This window comes from Protopterus annectens, chromosome 10.part0 (assembly GCF_019279795.1).
Source record: "Protopterus annectens isolate FY-2018-M chromosome 10.part0, PAN1.0, whole genome shotgun sequence".
NCBI classification, from domain to species: domain Eukaryota; kingdom Metazoa; phylum Chordata; order Ceratodontiformes; family Protopteridae; genus Protopterus; species Protopterus annectens.
Genome location: NC_056744.1, coordinates 784,269,421 through 784,290,040, shown reverse-complemented (window position 1 = coordinate 784,290,040; position 20,620 = coordinate 784,269,421). Strand labels below are relative to the sequence as shown.

At 38.8% G+C, this 20,620-nt stretch overlaps 1 protein-coding gene across 2 annotated transcripts in view; it reads right to left on the bottom strand.

Annotated features, from left to right (window-relative positions):
• LOC122813340 (biotin-dependent 3-methylcrotonyl-coenzyme A carboxylase beta1 subunit-like) overlaps nt 1–20,620 on the bottom strand; it is a 936,618-nt gene that overhangs the window by 658,915 nt on the left and 257,083 nt on the right. For both annotated transcript variants that reach the window (XM_044085603.1, XM_044085602.1), the window contains exon 4: nt 9,838–10,016. In XM_044085603.1, the coding sequence (XP_043941538.1) occupies nt 9,838–10,016 (179 nt within the window). The remainder of the gene's footprint in view (nt 1–9,837; nt 10,017–20,620) is intronic.

The following is a 20,620-nucleotide window of genomic DNA, read 5'->3' as shown; positions in this document are numbered from 1 at the left end:
GTGCCCTGTCCTCCATATTCACAAATATTTTTTAAATTTGTATCTCTCCTGTATACAAATTTTATTGGTTTGTTCTTCAAATGTTCTAAGTCAGTAATTTCCAGAAACCTTTCCCATTCCCTAACTAAGACCCTTTTGAGTGGAAATGCATCACCTGTGTAATCCATTATATAAGCAGTAGAAAAATTATCAACGGTCATAGATGGAACATTAACATTGGGGGTTCCTGTTGATACAGGTTGGGTAGTATCAATGGATTCATAACACCCTAAAATAGGGGAAAATCTGTCCTTCCTACCTTCCATGACAACTTCATATATTTCGTCACACAAAAAAGACGGATATCCTCTCTCTTTAAACATCTCAATAATGAATTTACTGTCTGTCAAAAAATCAGTTTCTTCTGAGGTCATCCTACTGGATCTAATGAGTTGTCCTTTTAAAATATTCTTCTTTTGTCCAAATGGATGACCACTAGTAAAATGAAGATAAGAATTAGAGAAGGTAGGTTTCCTGTATACTTTAGAAATAAAGTGGTCATCACCCTTCCTTAGAGAACCATCCAAATAGCTACATTCATCATAATTGATACTATATGTAAAATCAAGAAAACTGGTACTGGATTTTATGTATTCAAAAAATTCATAAAACCTCTCCAGGGTGTCTGTCCAGAAAATAATAATATCGTCCAGAAAACGTTTATAAAACACCCAGGAATTTTTATATTCACTGGAAATAATGCTCCCCCACTTATGCCAATATTGTTTTGACATGGTGGGAGATACAATACATTATTTCCAGTGAAACTGATTTTTTGACAGACAGTAAATTCATTATTGAGATGTTTAAAGAGAGAGGATATCCGTCTTTTTTGTGTGACGAAATATATGAAGTTGTCATGGAAGGTAGGAAGGACAGATTTTCCCCTATTTTAGGGTGTTATGAATCCATTGATACTACCCAACCTGTATCAACAGGAACCCCCAATGTTAATGTTCCATCTATGACAGTTGATAATTTTTCTACTGCTTATATAATGGATTACACAGGTGATGCATTTCCACTCAAAAGGGTCTTATGTAGGGAATGGGAAAGGTTTCTGGAAATTACTGACTTGGAACATTTGAAGAACAAACCAATAAAATTTGTATACAGGAGAGATACAAATTTAAAAAATATTTTTGAATATGGAGGACAGGGCACTGCTAATACCATTAGCCATAAAAAGGGAACTTTTAAATGTGGATCATGTTCCCAGTGCCAATACATTCAAACTGGTTCACATCTCTCTATATTTGACCGAAACAAAACTATTCACAGTACAGCCTTTGCAAATTGTAATACACAAGGGGTCATATATATTGCCACATGCCACTCCTGTTCTTCCTTTTATGTAGGGAAAACTGAAAGGAAACTGAAATCCAGAATCTATGAGCACTATTACGAAATTAGGAAAGGAAACATTAACAATGCCCTATTCAGACATTCTCAAAATTGTGTGAATTCCATTTTTTATTTTTTTGTTCTTGAAATAGTGCCCAAAGAAATCAAGGGTGGCATGTGGGAAACTAAACTTGAATATAGGGAACTGTACTGGCAAAATGTTCTCGATGTCACCAGGGAACCAGGTTTGAATGATATGTTGTCATTAGCTCCAGTATCAAAACTGAGAGCTGCTGAGTTGTAAAATTGTCATGTTTATGTCTGTCCACCAGATGGTGACAAAGATTACATATTCATTTTACATTCATTACTTTTGAAGAATCAAATATAATCTTCTATGCATTCTCTATATACATTTAGCTTATTTTTTATTCATTGTTTTTAACCCTTATTATTTTTTATTTTCAACAAATTTTAACTATTTAAATTGTTTATTAAATATTATATGTGTTTTTAAAGTTTATTTTTCATCTTAGGGCAATTGATCAATTAATTAAATTAAATTATTCAATTATCCAATTTTAAGGTGATGTATAAAAGCAGTATCAAAGTATCAGTATGTATGTTCTGAGGAAGAAGCTGGAAAACGTATGTCCTTTGGGAAGCGTTATCATTAAACAACTTTGGTTTAACAACAGTGATTCTGGTGTTCTATTCAGTTATATAGTTCCATCACATCTATTATATTTATATTTGGAACTCTCATCTGCTGAACTCATACCCTTATTTGGGTCTCAACGAGTGAGCTGTTGTGGTTTTTGGTTTTGTTTTTTCACTCGTACCATCCATATATTGTTTCATGTTACTAAATTATCCCGACTTGACTCCTTGCATCTGAGTGACTGCTCCAGGTGCATCTGCAGTTAGCTACTAACTTCTTCAAATATTGCTTGTTCATATTTGCATCAATATTTCCAAAACAATGTTATGTACTAGATTTTAAAAGATTTCATATTAAAGCAAATGGAAAAATCAACTGCATTAATATTTAACTTCTGTATAGTGCAGGCAAACAGATATTGTTTTTATGACATTAATTTATATAGATATAATTTCCACATCTTGCTAAATATCTCAACAACCAATTAACACAGACAGAACTCCTTAGCCTCATACGAATGCTCTCAGCTAGATGAATAAAATGTTGCTGACAGTATGTGTGTAACTTGAGTAGTTGCTGAGATACTTATATAGATTGGGTTGGAAGGGTGGACTAATGGTTAAGGTGTTTGCCTTATAAATGAATAAAGGGTGCAGGGTTTGAGTCTCACAAGGGATAATTGGCTAGGCTTAAAATGGCTCGCAAGGGCAGTTAGCTTAGTACTAATCTATGAACCTATAATCTATGAACCTATTTAAGTTGTGTACAAAATATTACAAATGTAATTGTTACTGTTTTTATTGTGACTTATAAAATTTGGTTTAAGACCTAAAACCTAAAGAATACTACTACTATAAAAATAGTTTGTGTTGAAGAGTTTGCCATTTATAGTTCTTTCATAACCGCTATGGTTCCAGAGATATGAACATTTGTTTGAAATGTGAGGACATAATCTGATTCTAACAAAAGGCTTAGGCTCCACCCATTGGAAGTTGCACTGCAAACTTGCTGAGCTTCATTGGAGAGAATGAGTTAAAGCAGTATCTTGTTACCCAATATCAGAAATTCCAACTCTTTGAGAACCACCATCAATACCTGTAATTTCTAAAGTCTACACATCAAAATGAATCAACCCCCCTATCAGTAAATGAGGACATCCCCAGTACTTGCCTCCCCCTTACCCTTATTATCTGAGGAACAGGTCATCACTGCTCTGTCAAAGGCAAAAAATACAGCCTCCATGGGACCCGATAACATCCCAGGCTGCATCCTATGTGAACTCAGGCAGGAACTTGCAGCACCATTAAGCACCCTATTCAACCAAAGCCTGAGTACTGACTTTGTCTCAGCTGAGTGGAGGACAGCCACTGTCATCCCTTTACACAAAGGTGGAGCGTCCACAGATCCGGGAAATTACAGACCCATCAGCCTAACTAGCCTGATCTGCAAGGCCATGGAATGGATTATCATGGACCTCATTAACAAGGACATTGGCAACCTCCAAACACTCGATCCCACACAGTTTGGCTTCGTTAAGGGGAGGTCATGTCTTCAAAATTTTTTCGACTTCTTTGAGATAGTCACCAAAGCCATGGAGGAGGGGAAGATGGTGCACACCACCTACCTTGACCTGGCCAACGCCTTTGACATTATTATAAAGGTTAGGGGTCGCCACAGCGGAACTCCGGTCCACTAATGATTGGCAGTAGAGTTTTACGTGCTGGCTTGCTGGGCCTAACGCACAACCTTCAACGTAGGTAAGCCCGTTCACGCATGTCGCCACACAGTAGACGCTCTGAGAATTGAACGGGCAACGTCTAACTGTGAGGCGACAACGCTACCGCAGCACCACCACCACAGTATTCATTGCAGATAATCCATTACTTAACTTAAATTCTTTTGATGCAGCTGTCAATAGTGTTGCCGATATTTCATTATCTCGACAATTTCTACAGACTTACAAAGAACTTGAAAACAAACCAAGTCTAAATGGTTGCAGTGGCAACGCTTGCACTTACAAGCTTCTCTACAACATAAAGTGATCCCTAGGGGTCTATGAATACTAATATGCCTAGCTATGGCAACAAGTATCCTGAACTACTTCGCAGATGGCAGGAATTGAACTTACAGTTTAGTGTGCAATATATCAACTTACTTATAAATTTCTTCCTTCTTATGGAAAATGATCTTGGAGATGAAATTCTTACATGTCAAGATATAATTTTTAAACGATTCACTCCTAGTGTTATAGGTGACAAACTGGATGTTTTGCAAGACAATATTGTCTCATATGAAAAGCGCCTGCAGCTTACAAAAGTTAAAAAGCTGCAGAGAGATCACAAGGACTTTCAGAACCAGCATGTGTTCACTTGGCCCAGAGATTTCTACAGCAGACAACTGTCAAATTCCGTCAATCAACAAGAAAACCAATCACACAGGCTGTATCATGATACTGATGCAATGCCAAAGCCCCCATCTTCAGAACGCACGGAAATTGTTATGGATCAACAGCACGAAAGTGCACTTAGTAATGGCAGTACTAATAATGAACGCTGCTTAGCGACTACTTCTGTTATGGAGCAAGCATCCCCCTGACTGAATAGTAGTGCTCCTAACGACTCTAACATAACAACTACATCTTCTAAAGTAAGTAATTGTAATTTAAATATTACAAGATCATCTGTTCCAAATGTAGCCACTAAAGGTAGTAGTGCTTCGGTGGGATAACAGCTTTACCAGCGTTTTTTTACTAGAAAGCCCTCTACCCATGAAAAGTCGATCAAGGAGCAGTACAAGAAAGGGAAACTCACAACGGCCTGTGAGTATAGACAGAAATCAACCAATGGCGAAAAGAAGATGCCAGTAGATAACAGGTGTCATTTTTAACATTTCATGTATTGAAATTACTACTGAGCAACAATGACTTATCTTTTATTCCCTCTAAGAGAGCAGACCATGCGGAGATGCTCAAAGACCTAAGACTTTTAGGGAGAAACTTAACGCTTAAAACTATTTTTACTGGAGACAGAAATAGTAATATTCATCCTTATAAAAAACCTAGTACTTTCAGCCCTAATTTTGATGCAGTAGTTCAATCTTTTATAAATGTGTGTGAATATGAATTTAGACAGCTTTTTAGGGCAGGAGCACATTGTAATTTCTATAATATGTCTAGTGATGACATCACAGCTTTGAATGAACTTAAAGATCTACAGTCAATTGTTACTAAACCTGCTGACAAAGGTGGGGGAATAGTGATTTTAGATAAAGTTTTTTACATTAATCAAATGCTGTTGCTGTTAAGTGATTCAAATACTTATCAGCATATAACGAGATTTACTGCAAATGGCTTTATGGAAAAAGTCTTTTTCCTAGTGTTCGATTTGTTGATGACCAAGCTTATAAATGAAGAATTATATGAATTCTTTAACGTAGCTCATCCTCTTATTCCATCTATATATGGACTGCCAAAAATACACAAAAACAAAACAATGCCACCTATGAGACCCATTGTGGCCGGCACAGGCTGGTGCACGGAACCACTTTCCATCTTTTTAGAGAATAATTTACATCCAGTCCTAGATACCTGTGTCACACTATCTTAAAAGATACTAAGTCTTTCTTAGAGAGGCTGGTAATCGACTCTCAACTATCGATTGTGAATTTATTTTTGTTACATTAGACGTCGAGTCACTTTTTACTTGTATTCCCAATGATATGGGTATAGAGATGATTAGAGATTTTCTCACAACCAATAAGTATTTTTCTAGTAATAAAGTCACACTACTTTGTGCTCTGTTAGAAATAGTTCTCAAAATAATGTTTTTGTTTTTGAAAATGATATTTTCCTTCAAAAGACTGGCATGGCTATGGGCACAGCCTGTGCCAATAGCTACGCCAATCTTGTTCTAGCACACTGGGAACACACAGCCATTTTCACACCTGCTAATGAGTTTTTTGATAACATCCTCTGGTATGTACGCTTTGTTGATGATGTTTTTATGTTGTGGAAAAGTAGCACTATTGAACTAGATTGTTTTGTCACTTTTTTACATAATACTACCAGTTTCCTCAAGTTCACATATCAACATTCATACAATCATATAGAATTCTTATATGTCTCTCTTGATAAATCTGACTTACAGAAAGTTAATAGTAGTATATACAAGAAGCCAACTAGAAAAAATACTCTTCTACACAAAAGGAGCATGCATCCCAAACATGTTACTAAAAATTTGGTTAAAGGTCAAATTTATAGAACTTTAAGGTTGCACAATAATGATACGGAAGCTAGCAATGCCCTTACAGAACTAAAATCAGAGTTTTTAGAAAGAGGCTATTCTGAATCAGAAGTGGACCTGTTTATTAATGAACATGGACAAAGAGATCCACTAGATGCAAACCATTTTTTAATTTTTCTAGTGATGAAATGCTTCCATCTACATCATCTGGTAACACTTCAAAAAACTTTAGAGTTGTTTTGCAACATTCTAATGATATTGATAACTATTGCAATATTATCAAGAAAAATTGGAATATTTTATGTGACATTCCAGGTTTTATTGAAAAGTTTGGTGAAACACCCTCGTTCTCTTTTAAAAATAATAAATCATTAAAACAACATCTGTGCCATAAATCAGCGCATTCACATGCACCCAAGTCCACAAGGATAGGCACTTTCCCATGCAGAAATTGTTCTGCTTGTAAGTTCATTTATAGTCAAGCACTTGTATATACATCCTTCACGTCACTTTAAAATCTCTTACATCATTATGCAGATTGCAGAACTGAGAATGTTGTTTATTTTGCCTTCTGCCAAAAATATCATGCTTGCAGCATAAACATAATATATGCAACATTTTTCACATGCTATTGCAGACAGGAAAGCTTGAGTGTCATATGTCACAAATCTATGCCAGCTATCACCCATGAAAATACTGTGTTATGTATCTGGAACCCCACTCCCACCCACACACGCACACACATGCACATACAATCTCCCTTTCAATGCACCAACATGATGCAAGTTCCAGTAGTTATTCTGGTAGCATTAAATGTTAGTCAAGAGTACAGTTGGGCAACTCTCTAAGACATCTCATCTCACCATCTCTACATTTCCAAACTGCGCATGTATCAGTATTGTGAGTGCCTGCAAATCACCTTTGGAGATGAACCCCTGCATAAAAAATAAGGCATAAGTAGGATTCTGTGGCACTTAAATCAACAGAGACTCACTGCCTAAGACTTATAAGTGGCCATACTACAGTGGATATAAAAAGTGTATACACCCCTGTTAAAATGCCAGGTTTTTGTGATATAAAAAAATGAGACCGTAATAAATAATTTCAAAACTTTTCCCACCTTTAATGTGTCCTATAACCTGCACATTTCAATTGAAAAACAAACAAATCTCTTAGGGGAAAAATATAAAAAAATAAACATACAATAAACTGGTTGCAAACGTGTGCACACCCTTAAACTAATACTTTGTGAAGCACCTTTTGATTTAATTACAACATTCAGTCTTCTTGGGTAGCAGTCTATCAGCATGGCACATCCTGACTTGGCAATATTTGCCCACTCTTCCTTGCAAAAGCCCTCCAAATCTGTCAGATTACAAGGGCGTCTCTTGTGCACAGCCCTCTTCAGGTCACCCCACAGATTTTCTATTGGATTTAGGTCTGAGTTCTGGCTGGGTCATTTCAAAACTTTAATTTTCTTCTGGTGAAGCCATTCTTTTGTTGATTTGGATGTATGCTTAGGGTCATGGTCATGCTGAAAGATGAAATTCCTCTTCATCTTCAGCTTTCTAGCAGATGTCTGAAGGTTTTGGGGCAAAAGTGACTGGTATTTGGAACTGTTCATAATCCCCTCCACCTTGACTAAAACCCCAGTTCCAGCTGAAGAAAAGCAACCCCAAATCATGATACTGCCACCACCATGCTTCACCATGGGGATGGTGTTCTTTTGGTGATGTGAAGTGTTGATTTTGTGCCAAATGTACCTTTTGGAATTGTGGCCAGAAAGTTCAGCCTTGGTCTCATCAGATCATAGAACATTTTTCCACATGATTTTGGGAGACAATGTATTGTTCTGCAAATTTTAGCCGGGCCTGGATGTTTTTCTGTGTAAGAAAAGGCTTCCGTCTTGCAACCCTACCCTATAGCCCAGACCTATGGAGAATACGGGAGATTGTTGTCACATGTAGTACACAACCAGTACTTGCCAGAAATTCCTGCAGCTCCTTCACTGTTGCTGTAGGTCTCTTGGCAGCCTCCCTGACCAGTTTTTGTCTGGTCTTTTCATCAGTTTTGGAGGGATTTCCAGTTCTTTGCAACATCACTGTTGTTCCACATTTTCAGCACTTTTTGATGACTGTCTTCACTGTGTTCCATGGTAAATCCAATGCTGTGGATATTTTCCTGTACCCTTCTCCTGACTGATACCTTTCAACAATGAGATCCCTTTGATGCTTTGTAAGCGCTCTGCGAACCATGGCTTTTGCTGTAGCAGGCAACTAGGTAAAGGTCAGGAAAATCCTGCTAGGACAGCTGAACTTTATTTGGGGTTAATCAGAGTCTCTTTAGTTGATGGCAGGTGTGTACCCAAGAAGACTGAATGCTGCAATTAAATCAAAAGGTGCTTCAACAAAGTATTAGTTTAAGGGTGTGCTCACTTATGCAACCAGCTTAATGTACGTGTTTTATTTTTTATATTTTTTCCCCTAACAGATTTGTTTGTTTTTCAATTGAATTGTACAGGTTATAGGTCACATTAAAGGTGGGAAAAATTTTGAAATTATTTACTGTGGTCTCATTTTTTATATCACAAAAAAACAGGCATTTTAACAGGGGTGTGTAAACGTTTTATATCCACTGTATGTCATACATCAGCCAGTTCGCCCACACACTTTGCACCTCATTTAAGTCTTTTACAATCCCCACACCAGATTTTTGAAATGGGAAGAATAATAATTTTACTTATATATTTTTAATAATAAAAAAACTAAATAAACAGTTTTTTGTTATTTGTAAAAGAATGAAAATGTTAAGACTGGGTGTAAATGCAGCTTGTTTGGGCCAGCAAGGCTTCTAAGCTGCGCGAGGCAGAAAGCCACAAATAAAAAAAGGTGAATTTAGTTGCTTCTGTCTGACTGAGCTACTTGCAAACAAATCCTGTGTTAGTCACAATGTATTACAGGGGCAATCACAAAAAGGCTGCATCTGTGTTCAAGCTATCATATAGCCAAGTTTGATAAGTGTGAGAAACGGCTCTGTTATCCTCTTTCCTGGAGCTCTCTTTCCTTCTTCCTTGTTACCGGACTACGTTCCCAGTAAATCAGTAGTTTGCATCTCTTTCCCTCTCTGAGAATTATAATCCACTTCAATTCCGCTCATAATGAAGTTATCAAAAAAAAAATAAATAAAAAGAGATATTCTGCCTGACCACAAACATGCAAAATTACCTGACTTTCAACTTGTTTTACTATTTGCTCAGTCAGTCTCACTAAAATATATAATTCATTTTATGATCAATTTTAAAATTTCTACTTTCAATATAAAATTACTGAATTCATTTAAGTATTCCATAAAGACGAATATCCTACATTCTGCTATTCTGTAATGAACTGGAACACCTCAAAGTATTCTTAATAAAAAAAAAACAATTGAAAAGTGATGCTGTAGAGCAGACAGCAAAGAAAAAAATGACAATTATAACAAAAGTCATACATAAGACAGACACAACAAACTGTTAATATGTAGATACAGCAAGCAGTTTTTACACGTCATTACCTGGAGCGGTAAGAAAGCTCCTCCACTGTCAACAACATACAATGTCGGTAGCTTATTTTGCACTGCTACTTCCTGGGATCGCAGCTGTTTTGTCACTGTAATGGGGTAAGATGTTCCTCCTTTTACAGTTGCATCATTAGCAGTAATCATGCACCATACTCCATTAATTTTTCCAATTCCTAAAACATGAAAAGATCATTTTAGTTCTAACATTTTACATACACACACATTATATATATATATATATATATATATATATATATATATATATATATATATATATATATATACACATACATACATACACACACACACACATACACACATGCATACACATATATATACACACACACACACACACACACACATATATAAAACCAGGCAGATTAGTGCTGCTGTTTATGGTATTTGTTCTTTTATACACTTTTACTGCAATACATGAAATGCTTTTACTACAATCAGACATGTATAAATAACCCTTTTACTGTGTGGTTCATGTACCACAAAAGATGAATGTGTACTACCTTAAACGAGACCTGCAAAATACAAAGGCTAAAAGTTGTGTGCTCAAAGAAATTAATAGCAAAATACAAACAGCCAAGAACTCCAGTAAGAGCATCTGCAACGCCCTTTAACATATCATGGACTGCATTACTACTAATCTTTTAAATGAAAATAAAAGCTCAAAACTACACTTTCATATTTTTCAAAACCCATAAGAACAGACATTCTTCAGTTAAAACCATGAAAAGAATGCAACTAGCAACATAATAACTGCCAACAAGAACAGCCAGTCAGATGAAGCAAAAAAACAAGCTACATGCATTATGAACTAGTCTAATGCAATGAATTACAATGAAATGTGCAAACGTCTCTCATTTAACTTTAAACTACATGCATTACAAAACATTATGAATGGACTGCTGCTCATAACCAGCTGTTTATATGAGCTTGAAAGACTAGCAAGAAATGGGTACAACCAACTACCAATCAAAATCCTCTACAATATACTTATTTACTGCCTTTATTAACCAAGAAGAAAACCCGGCCCACTGGATCCTTTTCAAGCACAACAAAAACCAACGACAAAAATACTGCAGTCAATAACCTCGATATATTAGTGTGACACATACAAGCATTAAGGAATAAATTATGTACAGAGCACATCAGTAGTACAGACACATGCTGCATTAAAACAAGCAAACAATAAAAGAGAAGTAAATGAGTAGCAAGAAAAGCAAATTACAGACAATTTTACAAATTAGCCATAAATTGCCATCTCATAATGTTTAATGATAAGAAAATAAAAATCCTACTTCAGAAGCGTAGAGGACTCATTCAGAAAGATACTAGCAAAATAAAACCACATGTACAAAGACATTGAAAAAACTCTCTGTATCGATGCATTGTAGGACATACGCAACTTCAACTAAGTAGAGTTTCAACACACTAATTGCCCAGTAAGGACAAAACTAGCAACAGCCAAACTTAAGGAACATCAAAAACTCCAGAAAAGTCAGTTACAGATTACTTAGCATAATTAATCTAACAGCATTTCAAACAAGTGCCTTCTACTTCATTCATTTACCCAGCAATTTTCTCCCGAAGTAATTTTCAAGCACACCACACAACAAACCCATTTCAAGCCTCCTTGATATTCGGGCAAATGGGGAGTCTAGGGTCTGGAGATAAGCAAAGAAAATTTAAAGGTACATACTGCCTTGCTTTTATTGTGGGCTATTTCCACGCACAGCACACTTGAGGAGTAAAGTAGAGTTGTGTAAGAGCTTACTATAACAGCAAATGCCCCACTTACTTTTGAGGATATCCTGCTGAGGATAGCCTAACATCCGTTTAGTATGCCAAAGCCTTTACACCTTCCCAATGTCATATGTCAGACGTATGTCCTACGCGCAAGATGGGCAGTACATATGTGATGTACAGACGCATAATCCTCAAAAATGAAGTACCCTAGGAGAAGCAGAGTAACTGCAGAGAGCCAACAACATGCCCTTCCAGGAAGGAAAACAGAAGGAGATAAGGATGCAAGAGTAAACTCCTCAGCAAGCAGTAGGGCAACAGAAAATAAAAGAGGGCAGGAGGGAGGGAGTGGCTGAATACTGCAACAGCGAGAAGCACGACATCTACTGCTATGGTAAGATCTTACACAACTGTAATATGTCCTTCCTTATCACTGTGTATTCTTTATTCTTGGGAGAGTACAAAAGCTACTGGAAAGTATGGAACAAGGAAGGCAGAAAAGAGCCCTCCACAAACCCATGAAGGATAGCCCAGGCAAATATTGCTCTGGAAATGGCATGCAACTTACAATGCCTGGTAAAAGTCTGGGCAGAAGACCAAGTAGCACCTTCCAAGATGTATCTAGTATCCAGATATTTGAAAAAAGCACCAAAGAAACATGCTACCTTCAACCTAATTGCAATTTGTTTTTATATTATATATCCTCACCTCATGTAGCTTACAAACCCAACTGCTTTGAACTGAATAGTTGTTTACTGTCGATAATCCTAATGTGTTTTTGCCAGTTATTACCTGAATCCATACTCACTACTTAGTTTAAATGTATTCTTTCTTACTGATTTTTATGCTTGTTACCGTAATTATTTGCTTAATTACTTTTTTTTGTATGTATATATATATATATATATATATATATATATATATATATATATATATATACACACACACATACACACACATGTCCTCCCCAAGGTCGAGTGGCCTCCGAAAGACATGCGTGAATGGGCGTGCCTTCGCTGAAGGTTGGGCGTCGGGCTGGCAACTCGGCACCATAAAAAAATCTACTGCCAATCATTAGCGGATCGGAGTTCCGCTGTGGCGACCCCTAACCGAGAAAAGCAAAAAACAACAACAACATTGTATTTTACTGCTATCATATTATTTTTTTCTTGCTTAGTTGTACTGTGGAGCTCTCCTCCCTGGGCATATACTGAAAAAGGGCTTCAGCTCAGTTGGACTATCCTGGTCAATAAATGTCAAATAAATAAATAAATTAAACTATTGTCCTTGTGGAAAGAGCACAAACAGAAGAGAAAAGCTGCTTGCCATAAAAAAGAATAACAAAAGTAACTGGTCTTAGAGATCCTGAAGGAGATGGTTTGCTTAGACACTGCCAAATCCAACTTCCTGGCATGAAATGAAAAAAAAAAGTTGCTCAGATTTTCTGATGCATTTTGTCTTACACAAGTAATACTTGTATAAATCCAAGGTGTGTAGTCCCTTCTCACTAGCAGACTGAAGAGAAGGAAAAAAGGAGTGAAGATGAATAGACTGATTCAAGGAAAAATCATTAACCACCATGGGACCAAAGACCCTGAACTTTCAGGTTGTTGGAGGCAACTCCTCAACCTCTGTGTATCGCTGTTGAGTAGGAAGAGGAACCTTACAAGGCAGACCTGGATTTAGGGAGATCTGCAGAATCCACCAGTGGAGTTCAAGTGTGAGACATGGTAAAAGAGGGATGGAAATCAGAGGGTGACAGTGCTGGAGCCAAACAGCCTTGAAACTGAAATTTTTTCATGAAGCATTTGGCAAAACAATGGGAATAATGGATGCCATGAACCCCAGGGCTCAGAGAAGTTCCCTTGCAGGAAGAACTGGAAGAGGAAGAGGAGACTGAAAATAAGCAGTCAAAGAGAAGATCTTGGGAGGTGGAAGAAAAGCCAACACTGGGATGGCTTGAATCCTGTAATCCAAAAACACTTGGTACTGAGAAGCAGACAACACAGACGTTTGGAGACTGAGGGTGAATCCCACACTGCGCAGGAGAAGCATACTGAAGTATAGATTTTGAAGCAGAAGCTGCAGAGATAGGGAATGAATCAGGAAGTCATCCAAATAAGGGAATATTTGAATTCCCTGAAGTCTGCAAAAAGCTACCACAGGGGCCAGATATTTGATAAATACCCTTGGAGACACAAAGACCAAAAGGCGAAGTGGGGAACTGATAATGACAGGAAGAAACAGAGAAAAATTAAACATTTTCTGAAGAGAGGGTGAACAGGAATATGGATCTAAGTGTTATTCAAGTCCAGGGAGACCAGAAAAGCCTGGGGAAGCAAAACAGGGAAAATGGTCTGAAGGGACAACATCCTGAAGGAAGGAGCCTTGATAAAAGTGTTGAAATAGGAAAGGTCTAGAATGGACCTCCATGAACCCTCCTTCCTGGGAACCAGAAACATTCTGGAATAAAATCTGTTCCCTACTGAGACAAGGGAACAGGTTGTTATATGGTTCCTTTTCTTATCAGCTCCAACAAGACAATGACGAAGCTGGAAATGAGGAGGTTTAGGAAGGTCAGATAATGGAGGAAGGGACTTCCAAGCTATAAAATTACTATGTTGTATGATGGAGACAGCTCAGGCATCTGTGGTTATCAACTGCCAAAAAGGGTTAGCAGGATGGACAGAGAAATATGGCCAAGGAGAAGGGGAGGCTGGATATCACACAAACACGGACTTTTCAGGAAAAGGAGGTTTTTAGCCTCTAGAGTTCTGAGTGGGTTTACCTGAGAAAATCCACTTAGAAACCCTCTTACTTCTAACAGGTTTTTCTAAGCTGCCTACAGACAAAAGAAGATTTCAAAGCATAGTTCCTCTGGAACTTAGGAACAGGAGAAACAAACATTTATTTCAGGTCCTGCATAACACCTTACCTTTATCCTGCATGGTTTTAAATAATTCTGCAGCAGCAGTGCCAAAAAGATTCTGGTTGTCCAAGGGAGAATCTATATATTTTTTATTACACAAGGAAAAGTACTTAATTTGATTGACTGTTTTTTATCTATATACTGCTTTTTATCAGCCTATGTATTGTGAAGGTACTAATAAGGATTTTTAAATACAAATATTAATATACTATACTTAAATTATCTTATTTATTTATTTGCATTTTTTAGAATATTTCATATGATAGTTGTTGTGTCTTTCGGCTTATTCCATTTAGGGGTCGCCACAGCGGAACTCCGGTCCGCTAATGTTTGGTAGTGGATTTTTACATGCCGAGTTACCAGCCCTGACGCACAACCTTCAACGAAGGCACGCCCATTCACGTATGCCTCCACACAGAAGACGCTCTAGCTGAGAATCGGACGGGACAACGTCTTGCTGTGAGGCGACAATGTTACCGCAGCACCACTACCACGGGTATTTCATATGATAGTAAAAATATGAAAACACATGAAAAGGAATATTTGACGGTTGCCTGTTCCAGGTAGAACTGTGCTTTTTTTCATATTTTATTTTATATGAACAAGACGTTGCTTTGTTACATAATAGTTATATAATATTTATTATTGTTGGTGTTATTAGGAGGATACAGGTGATGTACAACATTTATTAGCTTGTAGGTTTTTTTTCAAAAATGGTTAATTTATTGTTTCTATTGTATAAAAGTACACTGTTAGTTCTATGCGAGTTAAATACTCCTGCCTTTTTAAAAATATAACTAAAATCTGTGTGTGTGTGTGTGTGTGGGGGGGGGGGGGGGGTTACATGAATGGTTTAATCCATAACTGTTTAAGTTTGGCTTTGTAGTGTTTTTTTACTCTGATGAAGTCGTGATTGGATGACAAAAGCGCTTAATGGTGTGCTTTAATATTTAAAATAAATGTGGACTTGTGTTCTGGACTCTGTCGACCTTTTTGTTTTTGGAGCTTTAGTTTGTTTTTCTGTCCTGGCTTTTGGATATTGGGTAGAAGCTAACCTATAAGGAAAAAAGTAACCAGCTTCCCATAAACAGATGGAAGCAGTAGCCACAGTAGCACAGAAAAACTGAAATGTTGGCCATTATAATGCATTTCAGCTCATGTCCAAAAATAAGAAAAAGGCAGCAACCCAACCCCAAAAAACACATGGGTAAAACTCAACACATATCTGCTGTAGGCAACAAATCATCTGCTCCCCCAAGTAATGGCAGTGGCACAGGGAAGAGCAGACATGTTTCAATAATCAAGTGCACCTGACACACCCCTTAGTAAGATACTACAGCAATTTTCTGCAAAGAAACAGTGAGTAACCTTCCTGTAAGATTTCTGTTCCCAGACTTCAATGGTGACTTAATACAGACAAGTGTTCTCCCTTTGTGTTCCATAAAACAATGGAAGGCCCAGCTACTGGAGCTGCTCTTGAAAACCAGACATGGTAAACACATAACAAGAGCATTTATGGAAGGAGTTCTCCATTGTGCATTTTCTCTTTACAAAGTAATAATGAGGCTAATGTAAGACACAGGCTTCCAGTATCAGCAAGGGGCAGTTCACAATTTAATTACAAGATCATTTCTTAGTACACATCCCAATGCAAAGATGGATCAGTTGGGGGAAAAGTACAGTTTTGTACCTACCATAAATGTAGATGTTCGAGGATCCACACTGCTGCAGTCCTAACTATTGGGTAGTCCGCTGTCCAGTCGGCCCGAATACCAAAGTATATGGCTGACGTCGGTCAGGGCGCATTAGACTGACGTCAGTACGTCAGGGTACTAATGCGCATGACCGACGTCATATCCTCAGTCTTTTCTTGCCCCAGATGTCAGAAGACCCTGAAAAGATAAGGCCAAAACCAAAAATTCCAAACATACCTGCACCAAAAATATGTACAATATATACAAAATTACCAGAATATAACCTCACCTACACAACCACCCCTAAACACAGAGGGGAAGGAGGGAGGGTAAATTGGACTGCAGCAATGTGGATCCTCGAACATCTACATTTATGGTAGGTACAAAACTGTACTATGTTCTTCATTCCACATTGCTGCAGTCCTAACTATTGGGTAGAATCCCAAAGCAGAGGTAAGGGAGGCTGGCAAATCATAAGGAAGCAGGAACTGACAACATGCCTTGCAAAATAGCTGTGGCAAAACCAGCCCTAGACTTAGAGTAGAGAGGAAGGTGATAATGCTTAGAGAAAGTATGCACTGAACTCCAAGTAGCTGCCTCCAAAATATCCTTAGTTGCCACCCCCCTTAGAAATGCTGTTGAAGTGGCAGTAGCCCTAGTGGAATGAGGCCTAATCCCAGCTGGAATCTCCTTGCCATGATGGGAATAACAAAATGCAATGCAAAACCCAATCCACCTAGAAATAGTTTGTTTTGACACAGGCTTGCCCTGCGAACTCAAAGCAAAAGAAACAAACAACTGCTGAGACTGCCTAAAATCCTTAGTCCTGCTCAAATAATAACGCAATTGCCTGTGTACATCTAAAGTGTGCAAAATCTTCTCCCCTTTATTTTGGGGATCTGCATAAAAAGTAGGCAAATGAATAGCTTGGTTTAAGGCCACACTAGAAACCACCTTAGGCATAAAGGAAGGATTAGTACGTAAAGATACCCTATCCTTATGTAAAATCAAAAAAGGCTCTACCGCCATAAGGGCCTGCAACTCAGAAACCCTTCTTGCAGAAGTAATGGCCAACAAAAAAGCAGTCTTCCATGACAAGTATTTCAATTCAGCAGTAGCCGCAGGCTCAAAAGGTTGTAGAGTAAGTTTCTCCAACACAAAATTGAGATCCCAAGCAGGAGTAGGAGCTCTACGTGGGGGTCTTATATTCTTTGCCCCTCTAAGAAATTGCTTGAACAAAGGATGCGAAAACAATGGTGGGTCACAATCATAGTGAGCTGAAATTGCTGCAGCATGAATCTTAATGGAAGAGAAAGACAAACCTTTGTCCAATAACTCAGTAAGATATTGAAGAGCCACACTCAAATTAGGCTCAGAAATCTCCAAATTGTTTGCTGCACTCCAAAATAAAAATCTCTTCCATTTTTCTGCGTACACTTTCCTTGTACTAGGTCTTCTGGCTTCCATAATCACATTTAAAACTTGTTGAGGAAGTTGAGACCTGCTGTCTTTCAAAACAGAATATGCCAGGCTGTTAGATGAAGAGAGTGAAGCTTGACATTGAGCAGGTGACCGTCCCTCTGAGACAACAGGTGTGGAATCAAGGGTAAAGGCCATGGAGGCTTCCTTACCAGACTCCTCAGTAACGGGTACCAGTGCTGCCGAGGCCAATCTGGAGCTATTAAAATCATCCTTGGCTTGTCTTGTCTGACCTTTAGAAGCACCTTTGGGAGAAGAGGCAGAGGTGGAAAAGCATACACATGAAGATTTTTCCAACTGAAAGAAAGAGCATCCACTTTCCAAGCTGTGTGATGAAACCTCTTTGTGCAAAACTTTGGCAGCTGGTGGTTTAGTGGAGAAGCGAACAGATCTATGTCTGGAGTTCCCCATGACACTGTCAATTTTGAAATACATGAAGATCCAGTTTCCACTCGTGGGGATCCATGATTTGTCTGCTTAACACATCTGCTAAGGAGTTCTGTGCTCCGGCAGAAACCTTGCCTGAAGAGTTAGTTGCAAGCTGAGCGCAGTCTCCCATAAAATCATTGCTTGCCTGCACAATGGGTAAGAATGTGTTCCCCTTGTTTGTTGATGTACCACATGACAGTTGTGTTGTCTGTTAGAATCAACACCTGTCCTGGAAGAAGTAACTCCTTGAAAGCCATTAATGCAAACTGGACTGCTAACATCTCTTTCATGTTGATATGTAGATGCTGTAGTCTGGCAGGCCACTTGTCTTGTATCCACTTTCCATTTAGATGAGCTCCCCAAGCAATGTCTGAGGCATCTGTCGTTAGAATCTGACTCGCCTCTGGCCGGGTCACAGAGTCCCTTGTTTAGGTGACATTCCTGAGCCCACCACAAAAATTCCTTTTGAATGCAAGGTATTATTTGAATGACAGTGTCCAAATCCTGGCAGTGCTGTGTCCATACATTTTGAGATACCATTGCAGCTTCCTCATATGCAGTTTGGCATTGGGAAGCACCAGAATACAAGATGCCATGAACCCTAAGGCTTGAAGGACTGTCCTTGCAGTCAGCCCGGACTGAAGAGATAGTTGATGGAAGTAACTGGAAAGATTCTTTTGTTTGTCCGGGGTTAAAAAGGCCATCTGGGCTGCTGTATTCAGTCTCACACCCAGAAAGCACATGTCTTGAGAGGGTACTAGACTGGACTTTATTTCGTTCACAGAATACCCTAGGCATCTTAGCACTGCTATGACATATTCCAAATGCTGTAGAAGGTCTTCCTTTTCTTGAGCCAGAATCAGGCAGTCGCCCAAGTAAGGATAGATTTGAATTCCTTTTAGCCTGAAGTAAGCTATCACTGGAGCCAGAACCTTTGTGAATACTCTGGGCGCAGTAGATAAGCCAAAGGGCAATGCAGAGAACTGATAATGAGAATTTCCAGCTCGAAAACGCAGATACTTCCTGCAACTTAGTCTTATAGGCACATGAAGGTAAGCTTCCTTGAGATCTAAAGTTACCATCCAGTGATCTTTGCCCAGCGGAGGTAAAAGCTGTTGTAACGTCAACATTTTGAACTTGGGAATGTCCAGATAAGTGCTGAGGATAGATAAATCCAAAATTGGTCTCCACGTGTTCCCCTTCTTCGGTACTAGGAACAGGCGAGAATAAAATCCTAGGCCCCTTTCTGGCACAGGAACTGGCTGAATGGCCCCTATTCGGAGCAACAGAGAAATTTGCTTGTGAGCCTCTGTTCTTTGTAAAGGAGGAATGTCTGGCATGCCTTTGAAAGGAGGCAAGGTATGGAAATAAAACCTGTAACCGTGGTGAATGATATCCAGAACCCATCTGTCTTGGGTAATTAAATCCCAATTTTCTTTGAAAAGAGACAGCCTTCCTCCCAAAGGTGCTGCCAGGCGAGAATGTACTGGCAGCTGAAAAGGCAGGTCATTGGGTCTGCTTACGAAAGGACTGACCCCTGCCCTCACCAGAAGTCTGAGCAGCCGAACTCCTGTCCTAGGCCTAAAAGAACCTTGAGCTCTGCCCCTACCACGCCTAGACCTACCCCTAGACTGGGAATCATAAGCAGGATAAGTCCATCCCTTAGTAGGCCAATTTCTACTAAACTTTGGAGGCTGTACCTGCAAGAAATCCTTAACAGTTTGCATAGACTTAGCCTTGTCCTCCATTTTCTTTAAAACTGCTTCCACAGGCGAACCAAACAACACATCAGACTGTAAAGGAGCATCCAAAATCCTTGTTTTAACATGCTCAGCTAAATTCTGATCTCTCAACCAGGCGTGCCTACGAAGAACAGAACCAGTGGCAGCCACCCTCGAGGAGGCCTGCACAGCATCAAAACCACACTGCAAGGAATGTTTACCCACCTGTTCAGACACATGAACTAAATCCTGCAACTCTTTACACTCAATACCTTCTGCCAGAGCATCCACCTTAGATTTCAATTGTGAAAGGAGATAATTCTGATATTTTAACATGTGAAACTGACAATTCAACGCCCTCATGGCTAAAGTGGAAGAAGTATACACTTTCTTTCCCCATCTATCCAAAGCCCTTGCCTCTTTATCAGGAGGAACAGGATTTTTAACAACAGAGGCCTTCACACCTTTAGGCCCCTGAGAGACAGTTTCCGGGTCTGCCCTAGGACTCTTAAAAAGATACTTATGAGCTTCAGGCACTCTATAGTACCTATCCGGTTTAACTGGGGCAGGAGGCAAAGAATCAGGATTCAGGGAAGCCTCTGCAAAAACATCTTCCACCACATTCAGAACAGGAGGTATAGCTAAAGGCCTATGCTGGGGTAAAACAAGAATTCCCTAAGCCTCTTCCTGGAATCAGAGAAATCTTGACCTTCCCATTTAAAATGCTCCCTCATGGAATGCAGAGTCTCTGAAAATGAAAAATCCTCAGG